Genomic DNA, 20,968 nt, shown 5'->3' on the forward strand with positions numbered 1-20,968 from the left:
TCACTGGGGTGTATCCTTGAGCATGACACAATAACCCTAACTCGAAAAACAGGGCACTACACAGTGGCGATCAGCAGTAGCATGTTTGTGAAATTGTTCCATATTGGAGTAATACTGTGTATTAATGTAGGTATTTATGTATATTATATGTGTTCCTGTATGTATGTATGTATGCATATATTATACGCATTTCTAATTATGTATATATAAATTATATATATATATATATATATATATATATATATATATATATATATATATATGTTTGCCATTGTAACCCAAATTTCCCCAAGGGAATCAATAAAATGTAGTTTATTTTTAATACTATTGTTATTATTCACAGCAGACACTGATTTGCTCTGATGCATCCAGAGTTGTGATGACCCAATGATTCCTCATGACAACAACAACAGAGACAGAACAACTGAGAGTGAACAGCCACATACACTCCCAAATACATGCAAAGAACCAAGTGGAAGGAAGAGACCGACAAAACGTAAGACGAAAAAGTTCTTGCTGCATTTATTCAACAGAAGCTTATTTCACCGAGCTTTTGGAAAAATAACACTTACATTTATGACAGTGCACACCTCGCCTCGGTCTATGTGTGGTCTGTGCGCATCATGTATCAATATCAGGCTGAGCATGGGCATTCCCTTCCCAGTACAGAGTTGTATAACAATGGATTCCGGCTACGCAGATTACTTGTTCATGCCACAGAACATTGGAAATAAAGGAGAAAAAAAAAGCCAGGAAAAATGGAATCACTCTTACTTTGCTGGGCAGTCAAAGTGAAAAATAAACTGAGAGCTCTGAGGTTCACCAAGTCCACGAAAACTTCACTTTTTAGTTTCAGTTAGAGTTTTACAGCACTTTTCTCACAATTAGGTCATATATAAGTTCCAAAGATTAGAAGTGTTACAAGAGAGTAACAAAAACAAAAAAAGAGGAAAGATTAGGATGATAAATGTTTGATAGGAAAGAAGGAGCAAAGAACCTCACTTTTCGCGGGGAAACCTGCTTATGCTATTCTGGTTAAACCAACCGACTTTTACTTTTGATGCAAACAAGAAAAAAACAAACAATGAAATAACGCATATCATGTGAACTGAGGACACAAAAGGCAGACAAAACAAAGTACAAAGTAACAACTTCACTCCCATATATTTCCGTCTCAAACAAAACAAAAAAATTGGATGTCATTAGAATGTGACTCTACTTATAATATCGAACACATTCACAGCTACAATAAACAAAATAATATTTTTATCAACATCTGAGTTACATGAACAGGTAGCCCTGCCCCGCCCCCTCCCCCCTCGCACCCTTTCCCCCCCAAAAATATTAAAAAATAAATGGACTCAAATCCACCACCTACAAACTGACCAGCGATCCAAAAGTACTACATGTATTCATTTCTTAACATTGTCAAAGACTGCAGACCATATTCTACCTACAAGACAACTTCACTTCAACAGTTCTATAAATGGCACCAAAGGGATAGGCCCCAAGTAGGGCTCCTAGAATAATAATGTCATGGCAAAAAGTTAATTCTGACATTTACTGATGAACAACATCTCCTCATTCTCATACACAAGCCCTTGCTTACATTAATCACTTTCTCCTTCTTCCTCACCAAATCTCATTTTTTTAAACAGTGAAAACAATTCATAACAAAGAGTGAACTGAAGAAGTCACATTCTCAATGTCTAAAAAAAATTGAAATACGACAAGAAAGCACTAAGGTCGCGATATGATGAAACCTTGACATACCATATATTCTTTCCAACTTCAACAATGAAATCAGAGTTTTCTATACATTCATCAGCTTATAACAACCACACACTTTATAAAAGCCTAAACCTATTTTCTCTTTGTCAAATTTATGGTCTCAACATTCTCAACTTAGCCCTCAGTAAAGTAATTATCAAAAGTCAGATCCTGACAGCCACAGGAGCTACATAAATTAGTAAAGCACCACAAATGTAACCCATAACAAATATGGATCTTCCAGTCACAAATTGCTCATTCAGTTGCAACATTAACCATTCCCTAAAGATCTCACTGCTTTGATTTAACTTTGGGCGCTTTCAGAAAACCGATTCTTCTCAAATAGCGAACAATGAAAGGTGTGGCAGTGAGGGTGGTGGCAATGCGGACTGGAGCAAACACTTTATGCACCGCGTAGGCCATCACAAACGTTCCCGTGCCTGTAGCCAGTTTGTTCTGGATGATGGCTTCTCCGATACCCACAGCCTGGAGAATTCTCACCACGTCGACGCCACTGAAACACACAGTGAAATACATGGTCAATGGTTCAGTAACAATAACAAACAGAGCAAAACGGCAAGATAACTGTCTTCTGTTGAACAATTTTCATTGATACCATTTCTCCAACAATTTGACTTTTTGTTGTCTATGAAGGAAAAAAAATTAAATCTCAAATACAGTCAATGTTTAACTTGGCAGTTTGCTAAATCAGCACTTCACTGCAAATTCTGCCTCTTTGGTTTCTTCTCCCTTGTTGTAGTTCTTGACACATGACAGCTATACTGATTCAAAACTTTTGCCATCTTTGTGACAGAAATGGTGCATTTATACAATCAAACACACACACACACGTGTATACACAAAGCTTCTTAACAATTGAAATTAAAGTGCAAACTCTTATTCCTTCCTTTTCTCAGCAAAATAAAACTGTTCTTCACAATCGTATTACCCCTAATTCCCTCAAGTGGTTTCAGTGAAAGTAACCAATCATTTCTTCAACCCAAAATGCAACTAATTACTAAAGTGAATGAAGTCCAAGGATTTTAACAAATTTATAGCTCCCTATCTGCTGCTCAAAATGAAAAAGTAAAGACCAATTCCTTGAAAAAATAAACCAACCAACCACACCCAGCTCACCTGGACACGAGAGCGTAGAAAAATCCCAAAGACATGAGAGAAATACCGACGTGGAAGACAATGACAGTACTGCCGTACTCTTTGACAGCCCTCTGTAGCTTCTGTCTCTGCGTGAGTTGCGAGAGATCCGGGGTCGAGTCCTTGCCTGGATCCTCATCAGCTGGACCTTTTGGTGAAGAAGACGAGGAGGATGCGGTCGAGTACTTGCGATGTTGCTGGAAGACAGTGGAGGCCGCAGCGCGGATGGTTTTGTCTTGTTCATCGAAAATCTGTCATTTGAAAATAGAAAGCCTTAACTTTATGATAATAGAGAATTAAAACCCCCCCCCCCAAAAAAACCCTCGGATAATAAACAAAGAAATCATAAAATTCATCTCAATCTGAGAAGAACTTAGAGAGATACTATTTGAAAGGTTCTTCTATTCTGAAGTTTGAATTTAAAAAAGAAGCACCATTAAATAACAATGCTACTTCAAATTTCAACTTCTCACAAAATCCCGTTGCATTTTCCCAAGATGACCACCATCGTCCGGATGAAAGACAAAAGTCGTCTTAGACAGGTTGCCTTCTGGGACAGGTCTGAAGAAAAAAAATTCTGGAGTCCCTACCAGAGGTGGTCCCCAGCTTTAACTTTAACTTTAAAATGTATTTTTACTTTTGGAGGGAGGCGGGAAAAGAAGGTTTGGGTTGTTTGGGTTTTTTTTCTTTGGGGGAGTTGTTCGTTTAATTCATGGCAATGTGTTGGGTGAGGAGGGATTTGCGTGATTATCTTGGACATGTTTTTGGGGCTATTGGTTGATAAAATACAGCGGCCACACTGCAAAATATGGCCGACCGCGACATCAAGTACGGTAGAAGCGAGAAGTGGTCGTTTGTGGAAAGTCACAACCATGATCCAATGATGTCAACTCAATGTCTATGATTTCTTTGATTTCATCCGTACACCAAAGCCACCAGACAGAAGCACATATTGGGACAGATGTGTGGAGACCATGATATAATGTTGGTAATGAAAGCTGCAGAGCAAGAGAGGACAGTCACGTGGGTCACACTAAACATTCCCATGTCATCCGTGGTTACATGTAACACGATTAGAGGAGAACAGGTGGAGGTGGAAGAAAAAAGGATGGGGAGTCTGTCAGCTGTACATATCAGGTCATCAAAGAGCATGTTAACTGCTCTTCCCAGTGTTTTTTTTTTGTTTTGGTAAGTTTTACAGCACTTGTAACACACACATTAAGGTCATATCATATAAGTGCCGAAGATTAGAGGCCCTACAACAGAATAACAAAAAAAAAAAAAAAGGGAAAAAAAATGAGATGAGACCAGGAATATAGTATAATAGATGTTTGATAGGAAAGAAGGAGCAAACCATACCAGAGTACCCGCCAACCACCCGCTACTCACTGGATTGGCCTGACTCACATCGAGCTGTGTTGGGAAATGGGAACCAAAGTCTGTGAATTTATGGTAAGGGAATCAAAGTGTGAGAACTTATGGTAAGGGAATCAAAGTGTGTGAACTTATGGTAAGGGAATCAAAGTGTGTGAACCTATGGTAAGGGAATCAAAGTGTGTGAACTTATGATCAAGGAATCAAAGTAATCAAAGTGTGTGAACGTATGGTTAGGGAATCAAAGTAATCAAAGTGTGTGAATGGCCAACCCCATTGACACTACAAGAGAAGCTATACGGACCGACAGATGAACTTAGTAGGACGGTCCAAATATATGACAGATACTAGACTTCAAGTGTGATGCGATCGAGAAGAAGAATAATGTTTGAACTTGTGGTAAGAGAATCAAAGTGTGTGAACTTATGGTTAGGGAATCAATGTGTGCAAACCAGGGCTTTTGAAAGATTAATGAATTGCTTTGCCGGTACACTAGTTTAAGTAGTTTGTTCGTCAATGTCTGATGATGACCAATATATCTGCTTAGACTATTTCTTAAAGTGAAAAAAAAAAAAGAAATAAAGATTGAAGATAAAAATGATATGATGTGGCTTTTGCTATGGCCGATGAAATCAATTCTGGCAGAGAAGAGTTTGCCACGTTTTGGGCATTTAAAAGCTTCAGTTCTATTCTGGACATGCACAGCTTGCCGGCTTCTCTCTTGGACGTCAGCGATTCTGTTTTGTGACGTCTCGTATGACGTGTTGCCCTCTCTCCTTGCTTAACAACTGATGTCACAGAAAACACAGCTCAGAGCTTTCAATCATTAGTTGTGCAAAAGAAAACTCTTTGGCTGTTATTGACATTTCATTAAAAACAAACCTGATTAGATTACAAGAGACCAACCATCAGTGCTGTCCAAACAAGTTCCAGTCATCCTTGCTTGCCCGGTGACTTATCTATGCCAAAACCCAATCTGAATACACGAATCAACAAATGACCACCACAAAGGCACTTTTCTTTATCATTTGGGACCATGATCTTATTAACTAACATTTACAGTACCGTAGGCTCATAAAGTGAAAAACCCTCAAGTACCGCACCAATTCAGAATGCTGAAGCCATGGTAGAATGTTTTAAAAGTGGGTGACCTTATTTAGGCCACTGTGGCCTAAATAAGCTAAACCCCCCTCCCTTACGTTATTTAGGCCATATCATATGGTAGATTTCTTGAACTAACCATGGATTCGGAAGGTCGAGATTCCACTGATCTTTTTATTTATTATCTTCTTTTTTTCCCATTTGTCTTCACTATTCATGACAACTGGCATGTATTGTTTTCAGTTATTATCAAGGAAGTGGATAGGCGGACCACTGGGTCTATCTAGCCAAAAGGATAGGTGGATCCTTGGGTCTACCTAACAAAATGCTAGGTTTTAGGATGTGAACCCCGGAGTCAGCGTAGTGAAATAAGTAGATCTAGGTTTAAGTAAGGATCGGTGGACCCCGGGGTCAACATGGTGAAATAAGTAGATCTCAGTTTATTTTATAGTAGGACTGGCGGAGCCCGTGGTCAACGTAGTGAACTTTTAAGTAGATTTTTAATTATTAAGGATTGGTGGACCCCGGGGCCAACGTAGTGAAATCAGTAGATCTAGGTTTAATTAAGGATTGGTGGACCCTGGAGTCAACGTAGTGAAATAAGTACATGTAGATCTAGGTTTAATTTTAAGGATTGGCGGACCCTGGAGTAAACGTAGTGAAATAGGTAGGTTTAACGTGGACCCCAAGGTCTACCTAACGAAATACTAGTTAGGTATTAGAATAGGTGGACCCTGCAGTCACCGTAGTAAAATAAGTAGGTTTAATCACGGTGTCCCGGGGGTCCACCAATCTTTTAAATTAAACCTTCTTATTCCTCTACGGCTATGGTGACTCCGGGGTCCACCAATCCTTTTAAAATTAAACCTACTTATTTCACTACGATGACCCCAGGGTCCACCAATCTTTAAAGAAACCTACTTATTTCACTACGCTGACCCCGGGGTCCACCAATCCTTACTTAAACCAAACCTTATTTCACTACGGTGACTCCGGGGTTCACATCCTAAAACCTAGTATTTCGCTATGCAGACCCCGGAGTCCACCTATCCTCTACAGGACTATACTATTATCAATTTTCAATTTTCATTGATTAGCATATTTAAAAAAAAAAAAATTGAATCAGAGACTCACTGTCTAAAAAGTCCACTGCTAATGCTATTCTTATATCAAAGAAAATGGCACAATTTGATTTTATGACATGTTATAAAAAAAAAGAGTTTAAAAAATATCCAGAAAATAACATAAAATGATTATATATATAGATCTCTCTCTCTTTCTCTCTCTCTCTCTCTACATATATATATATATATATATATATATATATATATATATATATATATATATATATATATATATATATATGTGTGTATTTTATTTATGTATACTAAAAGACTGAGCAGAGGCTTACAATGTAAATTCTGTGCTCTACAAGTAGACAAAATCTTAAGTTTGCGCAAAACAGATTTTAGAAAAAAAAAGTTGGATCTAATTATTCTAATAAAAGTAAAAGTGACTGTTATGGTGAGATTTGTTATTATTATCTCTGGAAATACAGTAAGTTGCTGAATCTAAAATTACCTAGAACTGTGCAATTCGTTTCATTTCAATTCCAAAGCCCAAAGGCATAGCAAGTTAGATCTAGATCTAGCAGTTGTTGGCTCTCTGGCTGCTTCTAGCATAGGCCTGCTACTACTGATTCTAGACAGGGAATCTAGATGTAGCTATCACCTGCACTATTAAAGTCAAATATATGGTAAAATAAAAACAAAACTGTGAATTGTTTTGTCAGTCAGTACATCTCAATTGCCATAGCCGCACGTATTAATAGTTGAATAATGCGACTGAAGCAACACGTTATCACAGTGTGCAGGGAAGAGCGGGGTGTCCGGGTCGGTTCGGCTTTTGTAGATCTATGCATTTTTTAAGGAAAGCCCTATTACTAGATCTATTAGTGTTGTGAAAACTTCAACCTCTACAGCTCAGGCGTCAAAAGATGTTAGAAAATAATACATCCTGAAGTTTCATAATTTATACAGAATAACACAGCCAGTAGTTTTTATTTCATCGAGTTATCAAAATTACCTTGTTTTCAGAAGCAAATTTTAATGGTACCAGTTCTACCAAATCGATTTTCATGCGAATTCAACCATTTTGATGATCTTTCTTTTCCCTTTAAAAAGATGTGGGCCTGTCGGATGTGGCAGTGCGATTAACACTGAGTTGTTTAGACCCATAAAAACACGAGGCTTCGTGGCCGATCACTAAAGTCTACGGGGCTAATCGAGGCCGATTCGCCCTGCCGCGTGCACGTTCACTAAACTGCCTACTAGTTACTAGATAGAATCTACTACCAAAGATTCTCTACACGATCTTTGCTACTACTACTACTACTACATGTACTTCTACGAGACATGTACTTTCTACTACAATACTACTACTACATGTACTACTACGAGACAGTACGAAAGAATGCCACGCAGGCAAAGATAGTGCAACTTTGACTCAGCCACGTTGTGTACACACTTTTTATATCCCAAATTTGACCCGGAAGTCCATTCGGAGGATTTGACCTTTTCACTTGACCAAAGTGTGCCAAAATGGTAGCCTAGCTTTTGCCCCTCCATGAAGGAAAAATCTGGCCCTCATTCAAACCATTGGGATTTAGCACAATTTTGCGTATTGTGCTTTGTTCTTACTATATTCATTATGATTATATGATTTATAAGTTGTACACTGAGACAAAACTGTACTAAATGAGAAAGGTGCACCTTTATATGAAAGTGGAACGAACTCAGTTGCCTGAAAAGGGTAGTTTGAGCACGTGTGGCCTAAATAAGCTAAACCCCCCTCCCTTACCTTATTTAGGCCACAGGTGGCCTAAATAAGCTAAACCCCCTCCCTTACCTTATTTAGGCCATATGTGGCCTAAATAAGCACTCCCTTTAAAAGTTTAAAAACAAAACTTTTCAGGCCCAACAAACATGCTTTAAACATTCACTGAGGTTCATCAACCATTCAGCTATCATAGAGAGCAACTTCCTTTTGATTTACTTCAGAGCAGTGGTTCTGTTTGTTGTTTAATTATGTTTAGTAATTAGGGCATACTGATTATGTCCATTTAGAAACACATTATTGGGTACATTTTACAGACTTTAACACACACATAATATATAGACCAGTATATATATGTGTGACATCGTGGTGAAATCAGGCGCTTGTCAAAATAATGACATCAAAGAAATGGACAATTTTTTTTCTAATGTTCTTTTTTTGGCTCAACACATTTTATGTCCATTTAAAAACACATTTTTGTGTGGATTTTACTGAAAAACATTGATTAAATAAAGGCACAAAAAATGTAAATTTTCATTTCCAAGAACTCCCAGGCAATGGCAGTTACCAAACTTTAGCGGCCACTTTCTCACTTATTTTATCAATGAAACCAGGCGACCCTGACCTCCTTCAATTGCAAATATTTCGACTTCTATTCAACATATAGACGAATATTATTTTCACCAAAAGGAAAGTAAATGAACAGACTTTAAGACGATACCAGTAACCCCATATGCCCAAAAATGGACGAGCGCCTGATTCCATAATGTCCTGACACATATATATGAAACAACTCATTCATTGTTTGGTAGCTGGTCTGACCGAGTAGTTTCTGCTTGACCATTACATGATTCCCCTGGTAGATCAATGCCCTCCAGTACAACCACTAACTTGACTAAGCTCATAAAAACTTAAATTAACCATTAAAAAGGAGAGAACTCAGTATGGAGCTCAGCTCAGGTCCACAATGTACCATCCTATTTCAGACCATAAAATGTTGAGAGTCATTTGTCTATCACCATTGTGCACATGTACTTAAAAAATTTTTTGTAATCACCTAATGCCACAACAAATGGTCAACAATAATACAGGTGTACCCGGAATTCTCCATAACCATGCTATTCAGCTCGAGGCAGCTCTGCCGTAAGCTGACAAAAAACGCCTTTTTCCATTTTGGGATGAGAAATTGTTGTTTGCTACATCGAAAGCCTGATTAGTTGCCTTACTTGTGCGAAAAAATCAAAGTGAAATTGTGACTAGTTTTTATAATAAATTAGAATTCAAATTTCAGAAGCACTTTTTTTTTTTCAACGGTTAGGCTGACAAAAAACCCCTCTTTTTCAAAGCTACTGTGAATAAAAAAAAGGCGTTTTCTCAGCTTACGGCACAGCTGGGCTTTGAATTATAGCTTCGCAGTAACATTAACTCGCTAGGACCTAGTGGATAATGTTAACTCTTTGACTTTGAGGACATAGTGAACAAATAAAGTCCCAGCAGCAGACCAAAACACACTGTGAGGCATTGTGGTGAAATCAGGCGCTCGTCAAAGTAATGAAATAGAAGAAAACTACATTTTTCTTCTCGCTTGGCAATTTCCGAATTTTCATATTTTGGCTAAACACCTTTTATGTCCATTTAAAAACAAATTCAGATGTAGATTTTACTGAAAAGCGCTTATTAAAGGCACAAAAAAAGTAAATTTAGTTTCTGAGGACTCTCAAGCTTTGGAAGTCACCAAATTTTGGCAGCTATATTCTCACTAATTTTACCTTCATTAAAAAGTGTACCCAACCTCCTTCAATCCGAACAATCTCTATTCTCTAGAACATAGACGGGTAATTTTTTCGGCAAAAGCAAGACAATGAACTAGCTTTAAGATGACACCAACCCAAAAATTGACGAGCCCCTGGTTGATGATGCCTACACAATGACATGTAACAAAACTGCCCAACACTGCTTACCCCCTTCTCTTCGCTTCCATTTCAGACTTTTCAAAACTCTTGATCTCAGTGCAGCTGATTTCAGACAACAAAGGGCCAGAAAGTGTGTCTCACCAACACAGCCCCCCCCCCCTCAACTTCACCACGACAGTTTTTGTCCATAATGTCGCATCCATTGACCCTGTAGTGTAATGTAAACAGTACTCATTGCTCCATTGCTAATCCTGGGTTTGAAAAAGTTTTTTATTTTTTTATTTTTACACCCCCATCCACACAATTTAGATCATTCAGGAGATAGGTTCTGACCCTGCCTGTCAGGCTGGGAGGATACATGTACAACATCCCAGCAGACAGACCCGGGCTTAGAGAATAAGACATCCCAGCAAACAGATAGGCCTACTTGATAAAATTTCTCCCCACACGTAAATTAAACTCAAGTCTTCTGCACGCAAAGACAAAGCTACGTTTTTTTTCTGCCCCAACAGATGGAACAAAAAGAGTGACAAATTCACAACAAAATAGCCCGTGTCAAGGGGACAAAGCAACATATTCTAACTAACAAGAAAAAAAAATAAATTATCTGATTAGATTCTCACCTGTGTGGCCAAAAGACACAAAAATCTATCATTCTATTTGAGTATATTTGATAACAGTCCGCTGTGTACTGTATGTTTGGTACAGAAGCATTGGTTAACGTATTTACTGTTGACATATGATGATATAATAACCTGTTGCAGTGTCTTCCTCCCTGCCTTGACACCCTGGTATTGGTCCATACAGTCTTGCAATCCGAATCTGTAGCAGTTTTCCAACCAGAGCTTGAATCGAACACAGTCATCACCTAACAAATTGAGTATTTGAAAAAAAAAATGTGGATGGTGCACTAAGTGTAATCCATGAGATTGTATGTGTGTGCTGAAGAAAACATTTTAAAAACCTGTAATTTACCTTTTTAATTCAACCAATATACCACAAATCAAAAGTGATTTATAACAACGTTTATCAAATCTTCAAATACAGGAATTATAAACAACCAAAGATTTGTAAAATAAAAATCAATGTGTCAAAAGTAAAAATGAAGTTGGAACATGGGCGTACATAAAATACTTCATCATTTGCTCCTTGTGAACAGCCCACTGTGACACAGTCACCCGACTGAAAACTGGCATACTTCTCTCAACACAGACAAAGTTTCCCGTATGGTTACGAGAGTATGATTGATGACAAATATAAATCAACCAAACACAAGCCATCTCAAACGAGAACGTGAATGTGTTTGAATCTTTGCATGGAAAATGAAAAAAAATTTTAACAAAAAATTGGGGTAGAATCTACCAAGCTGCAACAAGAGACCATTCAACAGAAGTTTAAAAAAAGAATGAAGTAAGAGAAGAGAAAAGACATTTCATTGTAAACATCTGCACTTTATTCTCTTCCAATTATTTTGCATAATATATAATTTATTAGGTATGCCTGTACTAGCGTAAGAGAATAAACATGTTTGTTTTTTTGTCTTTTTTTTTTTTTTTCAGCAAAGTAGATCTATATCTGAAAGAAAAAGTGGAACAAAGTAAGATTTGAGCTGGCTCACTAAACATGAGATAAATGAGTATGGCACAAGAGTCTAGACCAGCCCCTTCCTTAAAAAACAGGTTCGGGGACTCAATAAAATCACAAGGAATGAGTGGAGTTTATAACCATGAAACACACACACAAAAAAACTGTAGAAATAAAAGACGAAGAGAAAATTCTAGATTCTTCACTGAAATAGTAAAAAAAAAAATAAGCAGAGGATGAATACTGGCAGCCATGAATAAAAAAAAAAATATATATAATTCACACCAGTGAAAATATCCAAGTGTTTTGGGTTTTTAAAAAAACTACAGCATTTATAATTGCACCATGCATATCAAGTGCAACAAAATCAGTTTCAAAGAAATCTCGGACCTAATAAAAAGAGAGAGAACCCCTTTTTATTTTTTATAGGAGACATCGATAATGTACCTGGTACCGAAAGGATCCTTTAATCAAGCAACAATGCACCTTACAAAATTGGTACCATGGCTCAAAAAGCAGTCCTCTGGTCTAACAGACTTAAATTCACACTTTAAAAACTCAAAGTATGTGTGAGCTCTAGACCTAACTGCAGACCAACACAGGGCGCGGTGGAGGTGTGGTGGGGCAGACCTCATTGTCTGTGCGAGTGTGTGAGGGAGAGTGCTCGAACTGCTCGCCACCACTGCTCTACAGACTGGAAAGTCCACCAACATCACAATGATAGCGAAAGTTTTATAGGTGGACGAGGCAACGGGTCACAGTGGGAATTGAAAAGTGCACAAAGACATAGACACATGTCTGCACTCTGAAAACAAGTTGATTACTGATTTCTTTAACAATTAATTTTGTGCATAGCATCATCAGCAGCCTTAATGGCTTCTACAAAAAATGAATGTAACAATGTCTACCGACTCAAAACCAGTTAATAAAATTAATTGATTGGAGAAATTAAACCAGGAACAAAAGTAGGTCTAGAGCCAATGTTAGTCTTGATCACAGCAACACCTGCCATAGATGTTTAAATAGTATTTTTGACCTAAATTGCTTAAGTTCTTTTACACTTCAGCTTTATTTTTTTTTTAAACCAAAAAAAACTCTGACACTGCTAAATTGAAGGTCAGACCAAATGAATTTATTTAAATGCAAATTCAAAAAGTAAACTTTAAAAAATTACCCTTCGTTTCCTTCTCAAGAATAAAAAACTTTCTTCAAATTAGTCAAATTGCATGCTTCTGTCTTGACATTCATCCTTTTTTCTAAAGCAAAGTCGTTTTTTTTTTTTCAAAATGAAAGACATCATAGCACCGAAACAGCAAGCCGAAATATTCCAGAGTCACACAGTCCAAATAACTATAACACAAATGTTCCAAACACACACGTATGCATTCACACAAAAAGAGGCACAATATCAGCGTTGTTCACTATCAATTACACGGCTCAGAGGAGCCAACGTGGCAGTTTTCCTTGAGCGTGCGGGGTCACGGACTCACTCTACCTGGCACAGTGACGTTCGTGAGTTATCCTCTATGTCAGTTACTCTGGCTTACCTGAAAGCAAGCATGGCATGGATGCTGTAAGTACAAATGACAGGAAACTGATCTGCTGGATTAAGATTTGCTAATTTTTCCAACTATGGGAAAGAGTGATGGGGAATATATATAAGGAATGAGGAAAACTAGGAAAATGACACTATCGAAGATCGCGCATCCGATGTAACAAGTTTGCCAGATCCACCAGAGAGAGTAAAAGATCAATGGGAAGACCTCTTGAAATCTGGAGAAAAGTCACAGAAATTGATGTAGAGAAAAGTGGGGAGACACGGAATAACAAGTGGCTAGCCCAGAACAAGGAAAGGTGGAAAGTGTTTGTTCTTAGCCTATATCCTGATCCACGGTGAGAAAGGCAATGATGATGGGCCAGATCTAAGAGGTGAGTCCACTAACACTGAGACATGAGACTGCTGTCCTGGCTAACCAGATTAGATGAAAATTTAAGCTGACGAGAGTAAGCCCCTGTCAACGGAGGGGTTAACATTTTTAGCTTACAGCACCTGAAACTAGCTACAATATTTGGCGACCCTTGCAAAACAAATCTGAGACAATTTAGTCATCATTCAGCACAATAAATAGTTCTAAACAAACTAAGTATATTCTCTTCTGTTAACCCCACGAAATTGCTTGCAAAGAACTAGAGAAATTTGAAGCAATTTACCCGTTCTCATGTTGCAATCTCATGTAGGTAAAGCACAATCACATTTAGGGTTAGGGTGACAGTGACAGTGAGCAAAGGTTTTTTACAGGTTACATTTTAGAATTGACTGTGTTCAGTTTAGTTCAAAAGTTTCCCCACAACTGGGTCTATTTGACCAAAGGGCATCAATTATTAGCTTATTTAAACAATCACTGATCCAGGGGAAAAGATCATAATTGACCGCTTTTACGACAGCATTGAAGTGCTAGCAGTAAATACGTGTCCACAAAGCAGGTATAGATCGGCCACACCTCTTTTTCGAATACTGAATCTTAATTACATTGCCATGGTACTTGCAGTTACCTTTAAACACAGAGTCTGTGTCGAGCGGTTTAAACATGTCGCACCTGGTATATCAATAAAGCACTATGCATCAGGTTTCTCACAACATTAATGACATACTTGGTATGTCAAATTGTGGGTATTTGTGCAGCTCTATGTCAATTTTGACGCACCAGGTAATCTGTGGCGTCGGTGGCCTAGTGGTTAGGCTCTCGGACTCGCAACCGTAAGGTTGTGGGTTCGAATCCCGTCAGGGGTCCGATGTTGTGTCCTTGGGAAAGGCACTTTACATGAATTTTCCTCACCTCACCCAGGTGGGAATGCGTACCCGGCTATAGACAGCAAAAGATCTTGTCAGTTTGTTAGTGTTTGAGCGCTTAATCGGCTGCTTGCACTGTATGCTTCCCGGGAAGCTGAGAATGTTTTGGAGTGTTCTGTGGTCTCCTGGGGTAATAATATAGTGTAAAGCGCATAGAGGCTGCTGTTGAGCCGGGATATGCGCTATACAAATGCTATTTATTTATTATTTATTTATTATTATCAATGCTGCAGACCCAAAGGTCACAAAAAGTTTTCAGCACGGCAATGATGACTCTGAAAAAATTAGGTTTTCAAAGGCACCTTATATTTTTTCTCACCTTGAATACCTTGGGGGCAAGGCTCATCCACTTTTGGGAAAGCAGAAAATTCTGGCTGGATGCCTTGAGCGTTCCCCGTTTGGTCATTTTTCTGGGCAGCTCGGTACTTTTGGGCAATCTCCGCGATGAGCTTGTCCTGTTCTGCCAGAACTTCCGCCAGGGTCTTACGGCCCGTCTGAATGCCCTGCAGCTGTTCCTCGCAGTTTGCAAGACCATACCTGTGAGAAAAAATGTGTTATAAACCATGGGTAATAGATCTGAAATAAAAACCCAAAAAGCAACAATACCTCATTAATTTAAAAAAATATGTACTTGAATGTGTCTGATATGTGAAACGAGGATGCCCCCTAAAGGAAGACTGAGAACTGATGGGATGCGACATTACAAGAAAGACTTCATAAGGAGGAAATATAACTTGCAATAAATTAAAAGAAAAGGCATCATGGCTCCTCTTCACTAGGTACAACATTTTCACTTTTTTCAAGAGAATTTCCACTGTACATCCCTAAATGACATCAGAGCTATACTTCTCCCTCCAGGACCTGACATTGACAACACACTCTATGGAACATTACAGCAACTGCAACAAACTTGCAATTATTACTACATGGCGTCGGACAGAAGGGCAAAAGTTCAGCTGTTGCTGGATCGATAACAAAAACAACAACAGAGAAAAAAAACTCAGTTTTATGTCTCCCTCCCACTAGAAAATTCAATTATTTCTCTTCTCCCCCCCAAAAACTGATCAGAAAGACAAACTTCTTTGATAACAATAAAAAAAGGGGGAGTAAAGGAAAGCAGATTCAACAGCTATAAACTGCAAGAAAACTACAAATCACACAACCAACCTTCTACAACTCTCTAACCACAGTTTGAAGTTATCACAGTCATCTCCCTGTATGCCCTGAGGACAAGCATCTTCGAAAAGATTCAAGTTTGTCGGTCGGCTGTTAGCACTGCTAGAAGAGAGTCTGTATTCTGAAACAGAGGATATTATGGTGAAACATAATTTTATATTATTATATTCTTTAAAAAATACTCATGGCATTTAGTATTTTAAATGTTTTATTGGGTGTATGAAGAAATGCGAGTATAGGAAAACAATATCTTGAAAACAGAAAAACAAATGTTGAACTTCACAGTCCCAACACGAAGGAGGTGAATGGACCCACAGGAGCAAGAAAGTAAACTGAGAACAATACAAACCCAGGACCACCATCATAGTATCATTCAGATAATTCAAGCTCTTCAGTTGAGAAATTTTACATCACATTTGGCCGTCTCAAAAGTAAGGAGAAAAAAGCTACTGAACAATAATCCTCACTAGATCTGAATATTTAAACTTACTCTCTGTGGTACCATCATTCAAGTTCTATGTAACATAGTGTATTGTTATAGCCCTCAAGAAAATTGAAGAATGTTTTCCAGATTGCTCAGCAGATACTATGTGAGGCATTGTGGTGAAACCAGATGCTCGTCAAAATAATGAAATTGAAGAAACAGGCATTTTCCCGTCAATTTATCAAATCAGGCGCTCATAAAGTTTTAGGCATATATATATATGGAGTTATTGATATTATCTTAAAAGCTTGTTATTATGTCTTGCTTGCAAAGAAAAATAATACTCATGATATAATCTATCTTGAATAGAAGTCAAGATATTGCGAATGAAGGAGGTGGGGTCGCCTGGTTTCAGATATGTGGAGAGAAAATGGCCCCATAGTTTGGTGATTTCCCCTGCTTGAGAGTCCTAGTAAAGACAAAATTTATATTTTTTGTGTGCCTTAAAATTCACACAGAAATAAAATGCGTATTTAGATGATGTGAGGAATCATTCTTAGTTAAATCAGGTGCTCGTAAAAAAATCAACATTTTTCAACTCGGGAAATTTTTATTGATTTTTTTCTTTTTTGTCTCAACACCTTGTTCATTTGAAAACACATTTCTGCATGGACTTATAAAAGACACAAAAAAGTAAATTTGCAGTCTCAAAGAACAATTAAGCTCTGTAAGTAATTAAACTTTAAAATAGTGGCCATTTTCTTGCTAATTTTACTTCAGGCACAAGTGACCCCCACCTCCTTCTATCGCAAATATCTCAACTTTTTATTTTATCAAGACAAATGGGTATATTTTAACCAAAAGCAAGACAAGGAGTGAGACAGGGATGCCTGAGTGCTATCGCCTTTTCTCTTTTTATTAGCAGTGGATTCAATAATTAGACAGACAACATCGGACAACGCAGTGGCATTCAGTGGACCCTTTCCAGTCAGTTAGAAGACTTCTTTCTCACAGTCGAGCCCAGATGCAACAGAAGACAGATCGTCTCCGGACCTTCTCTCGTAGTGTTGGACTCCATTATATTCAGAAGGAAAAAATGAAAATTCTTTGAATGAATGCAACCGACTTTCATCATACCGCAAGGGACACCATTGGCAGATGTTGAATCCTTCACCTAACTGGGAAGTGTCATCAACAAGGCAGGGGGAATCAAGGTCAGAATACAAAAGGCAAGAGCAGCATTCATCATCTTCAGGAAAGGATGTTTAAGGAACTGGGATTGAACACCAAGCTGAAAATCTTCAAAACAAGCCTGAAGACTGTTCTACTGTATGATTCAGAGACATGGAGGTTCACAGCATCAGCAGCAAGGAAACTGTAGAGCTTCATAAATGGATGTCTAAGAAGGATAGTGGGGATCAAGTGGTAAGATCGAGTCACTGTGGGAAAGAACAAGCCAAAGGCCAGTAAAGGAAGACATACAGGTAAAGAAATGGAAATGGATTGGGCACACCCTGAGGAGACCCCCGACAAGCATCATCAGACAGGCTTTGACGTGGAATCCACAAGGTAAACGTAAGAAAGGAAGACCAAAGATGACATGGGAGGTGAGCGGCACATACGGAAATGGAAAAGGCGGGGACATCATGGACACAGCGAGAAAAGGATGCACAAACAGGCTTCAAGCTGGAGAAATGTTGTTGATGGTCTATGCTCCGCTGGGAGTTAAAAAGGGCAAGAGAGAGAGAGAAAAACAAGAAAAATAAACAAGCTTTAGGATGATACCAAAAAACTCCACAAGTTCAAAAATTGACAAGGCCTGATTCCAACACGTCGTAACACATTAAAAAGTGTTGAGCCAAAAAACTGAAATTTTTAAAAGTTGCCAAAGCAATGGAAATATATAGGCAAGCAAACCAACCCGGTCGGCACCCATTACAGGCTAGGTTGATGATAATTCTACTGTTCAAAGACTAATGAATGGCAAAACAGGTGATTTCCCTAGTGCCCCTGCCCACTGTTAGAATTTGGTTGTTTTGATAGATAGAGGTCCCTTCAGTCCTATAAAAATTTAGTAGACGTATCTCCAAAGGACTTCCGTGACGAGTGACCACCCCAACAAACACTAGAAGAGAGACCTTCTACCCTAACCCTACCCGAAACCTTAATAGGGGGTGCCCACTAGCAAATATTTTATGTGGATCGGGTCGGGTCGTGTCATCGGGTCAGGTCGCTTTCTGGCAGTTTCATTGCACACTGCAACCCCGCCGTGATTGTACACAACGACCTGGAAGTTAAAGTAGAGAAACCTTTAACCTACGTATGCGACTACAGAGGGCATTTAAACCAGGCTACGAGCTGAACCTTTGACTCATGAATACATTAAGTAGATTGTGTGTGCGTGTGTTTGTGAGTGTGCACGTGTGAGCGTCAGTGCTTGCTTGCTTTAGTGTCGCTCTCCTTTCCATTTTTCTCACTTCCCATGGAGACCTAGATCTAGTGCAATGTTTTGCTAGGTCTATCTCTCAACGTATCTCTCTCACTCCCTGTCACTCTCACCACCCTCCCTCTGTAATGCTCCTCCTACTTTCTTCGTCTTCTTCTTCCTCTAGGCCTATGAGCGCTCCAAACCCGCTGTGAGAAGTGAAAAGACGGTCAAAGGCGTGAGACCGAAACCGGGAATTCCCAGAGCACCGTCAGCCTAGTAGTTATAAAATGTATTCATGGGTCAAATGGACACGTGACTCAGCCTTGTTGTGATTGGCTGCAAACCACCCAATCACGCGATTAACGGCGATTTGCAGGCCTGATAATTATAACAAACATGTTTGCTTTTGTAGGTCACTGACCGAGTCAATCGGTTTGTGCCATGAATGCCGCTTTGCACCCTCAATTTGGCTAGCCCCCACTACCCTGTCATGATATTTCAATGTTTACCGTACACGACTTCATTGTTATACTACCCGTGTTCCAGTGACCTTATAACCCCCTCGCTTTTAGTTTCCTCTTAGTCTTTGTTCTGTTCGCACTTCGAGTCTGTGTCCCGGCCGCTATACATGAGCCATTAAACCTCTGTGCCTTATCCGCTGTGTTCTGTTGTCGATCATTCCTTGTACTTGTGTATGTGTATACAAACACGACATGGTGTCAGAAATTCAGACGAACCTACCCACCATCGAATTCAAGTCTTCAGGGATCTAAGTGCTAAATTCTATAGATCTAAGGTAAGATCGTTGCATGCTCGCAATCAAGGGTCGAACACCCCTGTCAGACACAGAGTAAAAGAGTGACACCAAATCACTCCAGAATCTCAAGTGCCTCAAGCTTGATCTACGTCTATAATCCACCTGCACTAATAATACCCGAAATAGTCAGAACCATGGAACATACAAAAATTCCTCCCATGAACTTTGATGACCCAAACCTGTCGGGCAAATTTAAACAGTGGGAGCAGAACATGCGCCTCCTCCTAACAGGGCCTCTTGCAGAGAAAACGGACCAACAGAAAATGTCCTACCTGCTTATCAACATTGGACAGGAAGGGAGAGACATTTTTAATACCTGGGAAATTCCAGAAGAAGAACAGACAGTGGAGGACCTTTTTACAAGATTTAGGACCCACTGCTCCCCCAAAAAGAGAATAACAACTCTCAGGTACAGATTCAATTCCAGAGTGCAAAAGGAGGGAGAGTCCATGGACCAATTCGTCACAGCCCTCAAACTCCTGGCAGAGGGTTGCGAGTTCGACAAACTCCAGAGTTCTCTGATCAGAGATAGAATTATTTTCGGGACAAATGACCATTCAATCAAGGAACGACTCCTCCAGGAAGATGACCCTACTCTAGAAGACGCCCTCAAAATCGCTCGTTCTTTGGAAACATCCAAGTATGAACTGAACTCGATGTCAAGCCAACCTCAAGTAAATGTCCACAAACTAATGAAAAAAGCACCTTCCAGTAGTCCCAGGCCCAGATTTTCCTCACAGAATCACAGATCGAGACCCGAACAATTTCATGTCCCACAAAACATTCCTAAATCAAGCAATACCAGAAAACTTCAAAAATGCTGTCCAAATTGCGGCAACTCCCCTCACCCTTTTTCGCAATGCCCAGCAAGACACCAGACATGAAATTACTGCAGAAAGCTGCACCATTTCAAAAAGATGTGCAGAAAACTAAAGTACAATAACCAGAAAACCCACAAAATCGAGATAGGGGATGAAGAGGAAGAAGAGGATTATGAAGAATATACATTTGAGACACTCAAAATTAACTCAGTGAAAACAGAGGACGAAGCCTTCGCAACCTTAGGCATCCAACTTCCATGTCATAACTCAAGGAATACAAAACATAAACTCAAAGTCAAGATCGACACTGGATCCCAAGGGAATGCATTGCCCTTCAGACTATACAAGGAAATGTTCCCCCAGAAATTCAACAGCCGTGGACAACCAACAGAACTAGGCCGATCCAAAACCAAAATAACCGCGTACGGAGGAAGTCAAGTTAAACAATATGGCACCTGCAAAATCAAGTGCTCCTACAAGGAGAAAGAAGAAAACGCCACATTTCATGTGACGGAGGACAAAGGACCAGCCATCCTAGGACTGCCGACCTTAAGAGAACTAGGACTGGTCAGCATTAATCTAGAAATGAAATTGCAAGACAGATCAAAGAATGCTGCCAATGTTCGATCTAGCCCAAAAAGCAACCCTCACAAAACTCCAGAAAGTCCCAAAGCCTCCCTGATGACCCAATACCCTGATACCTTCAACGGAATTGGGAA

At 39.2% G+C, this 20,968-nt stretch overlaps 1 protein-coding gene across 1 annotated transcript in view; it reads right to left on the reverse strand.

The window, feature by feature from the left end:
* Nucleotides 1-503: 503 nt before the first annotated feature.
* Nucleotides 504-20,968, reverse strand: part of LOC101861348 — a 24,523-nt gene continuing 4,058 nt past the window's right edge. Inside the window, exons 2-6 of the mRNA XM_005094509.3 lie at nucleotides 15,751-15,880; nucleotides 14,903-15,120; nucleotides 10,904-11,016; nucleotides 2,908-3,176; nucleotides 504-2,284 (exon numbers count right to left, since the gene is read on the reverse strand). Coding sequence (XP_005094566.1) covers nucleotides 2,062-2,284; nucleotides 2,908-3,176; nucleotides 10,904-11,016; nucleotides 14,903-15,120; nucleotides 15,751-15,880 — 953 coding nt within the window. The 3' untranslated portion in view covers nucleotides 504-2,061. The remainder of the gene's footprint in view (nucleotides 2,285-2,907; nucleotides 3,177-10,903; nucleotides 11,017-14,902; nucleotides 15,121-15,750; nucleotides 15,881-20,968) is intronic.

This window comes from Aplysia californica, unplaced genomic scaffold, assembly GCF_000002075.1.
Source record: "Aplysia californica isolate F4 #8 unplaced genomic scaffold, AplCal3.0 scaffold00083, whole genome shotgun sequence".
NCBI classification, from domain to species: Eukaryota; Metazoa; Mollusca; class Gastropoda; order Aplysiida; family Aplysiidae; genus Aplysia; species Aplysia californica.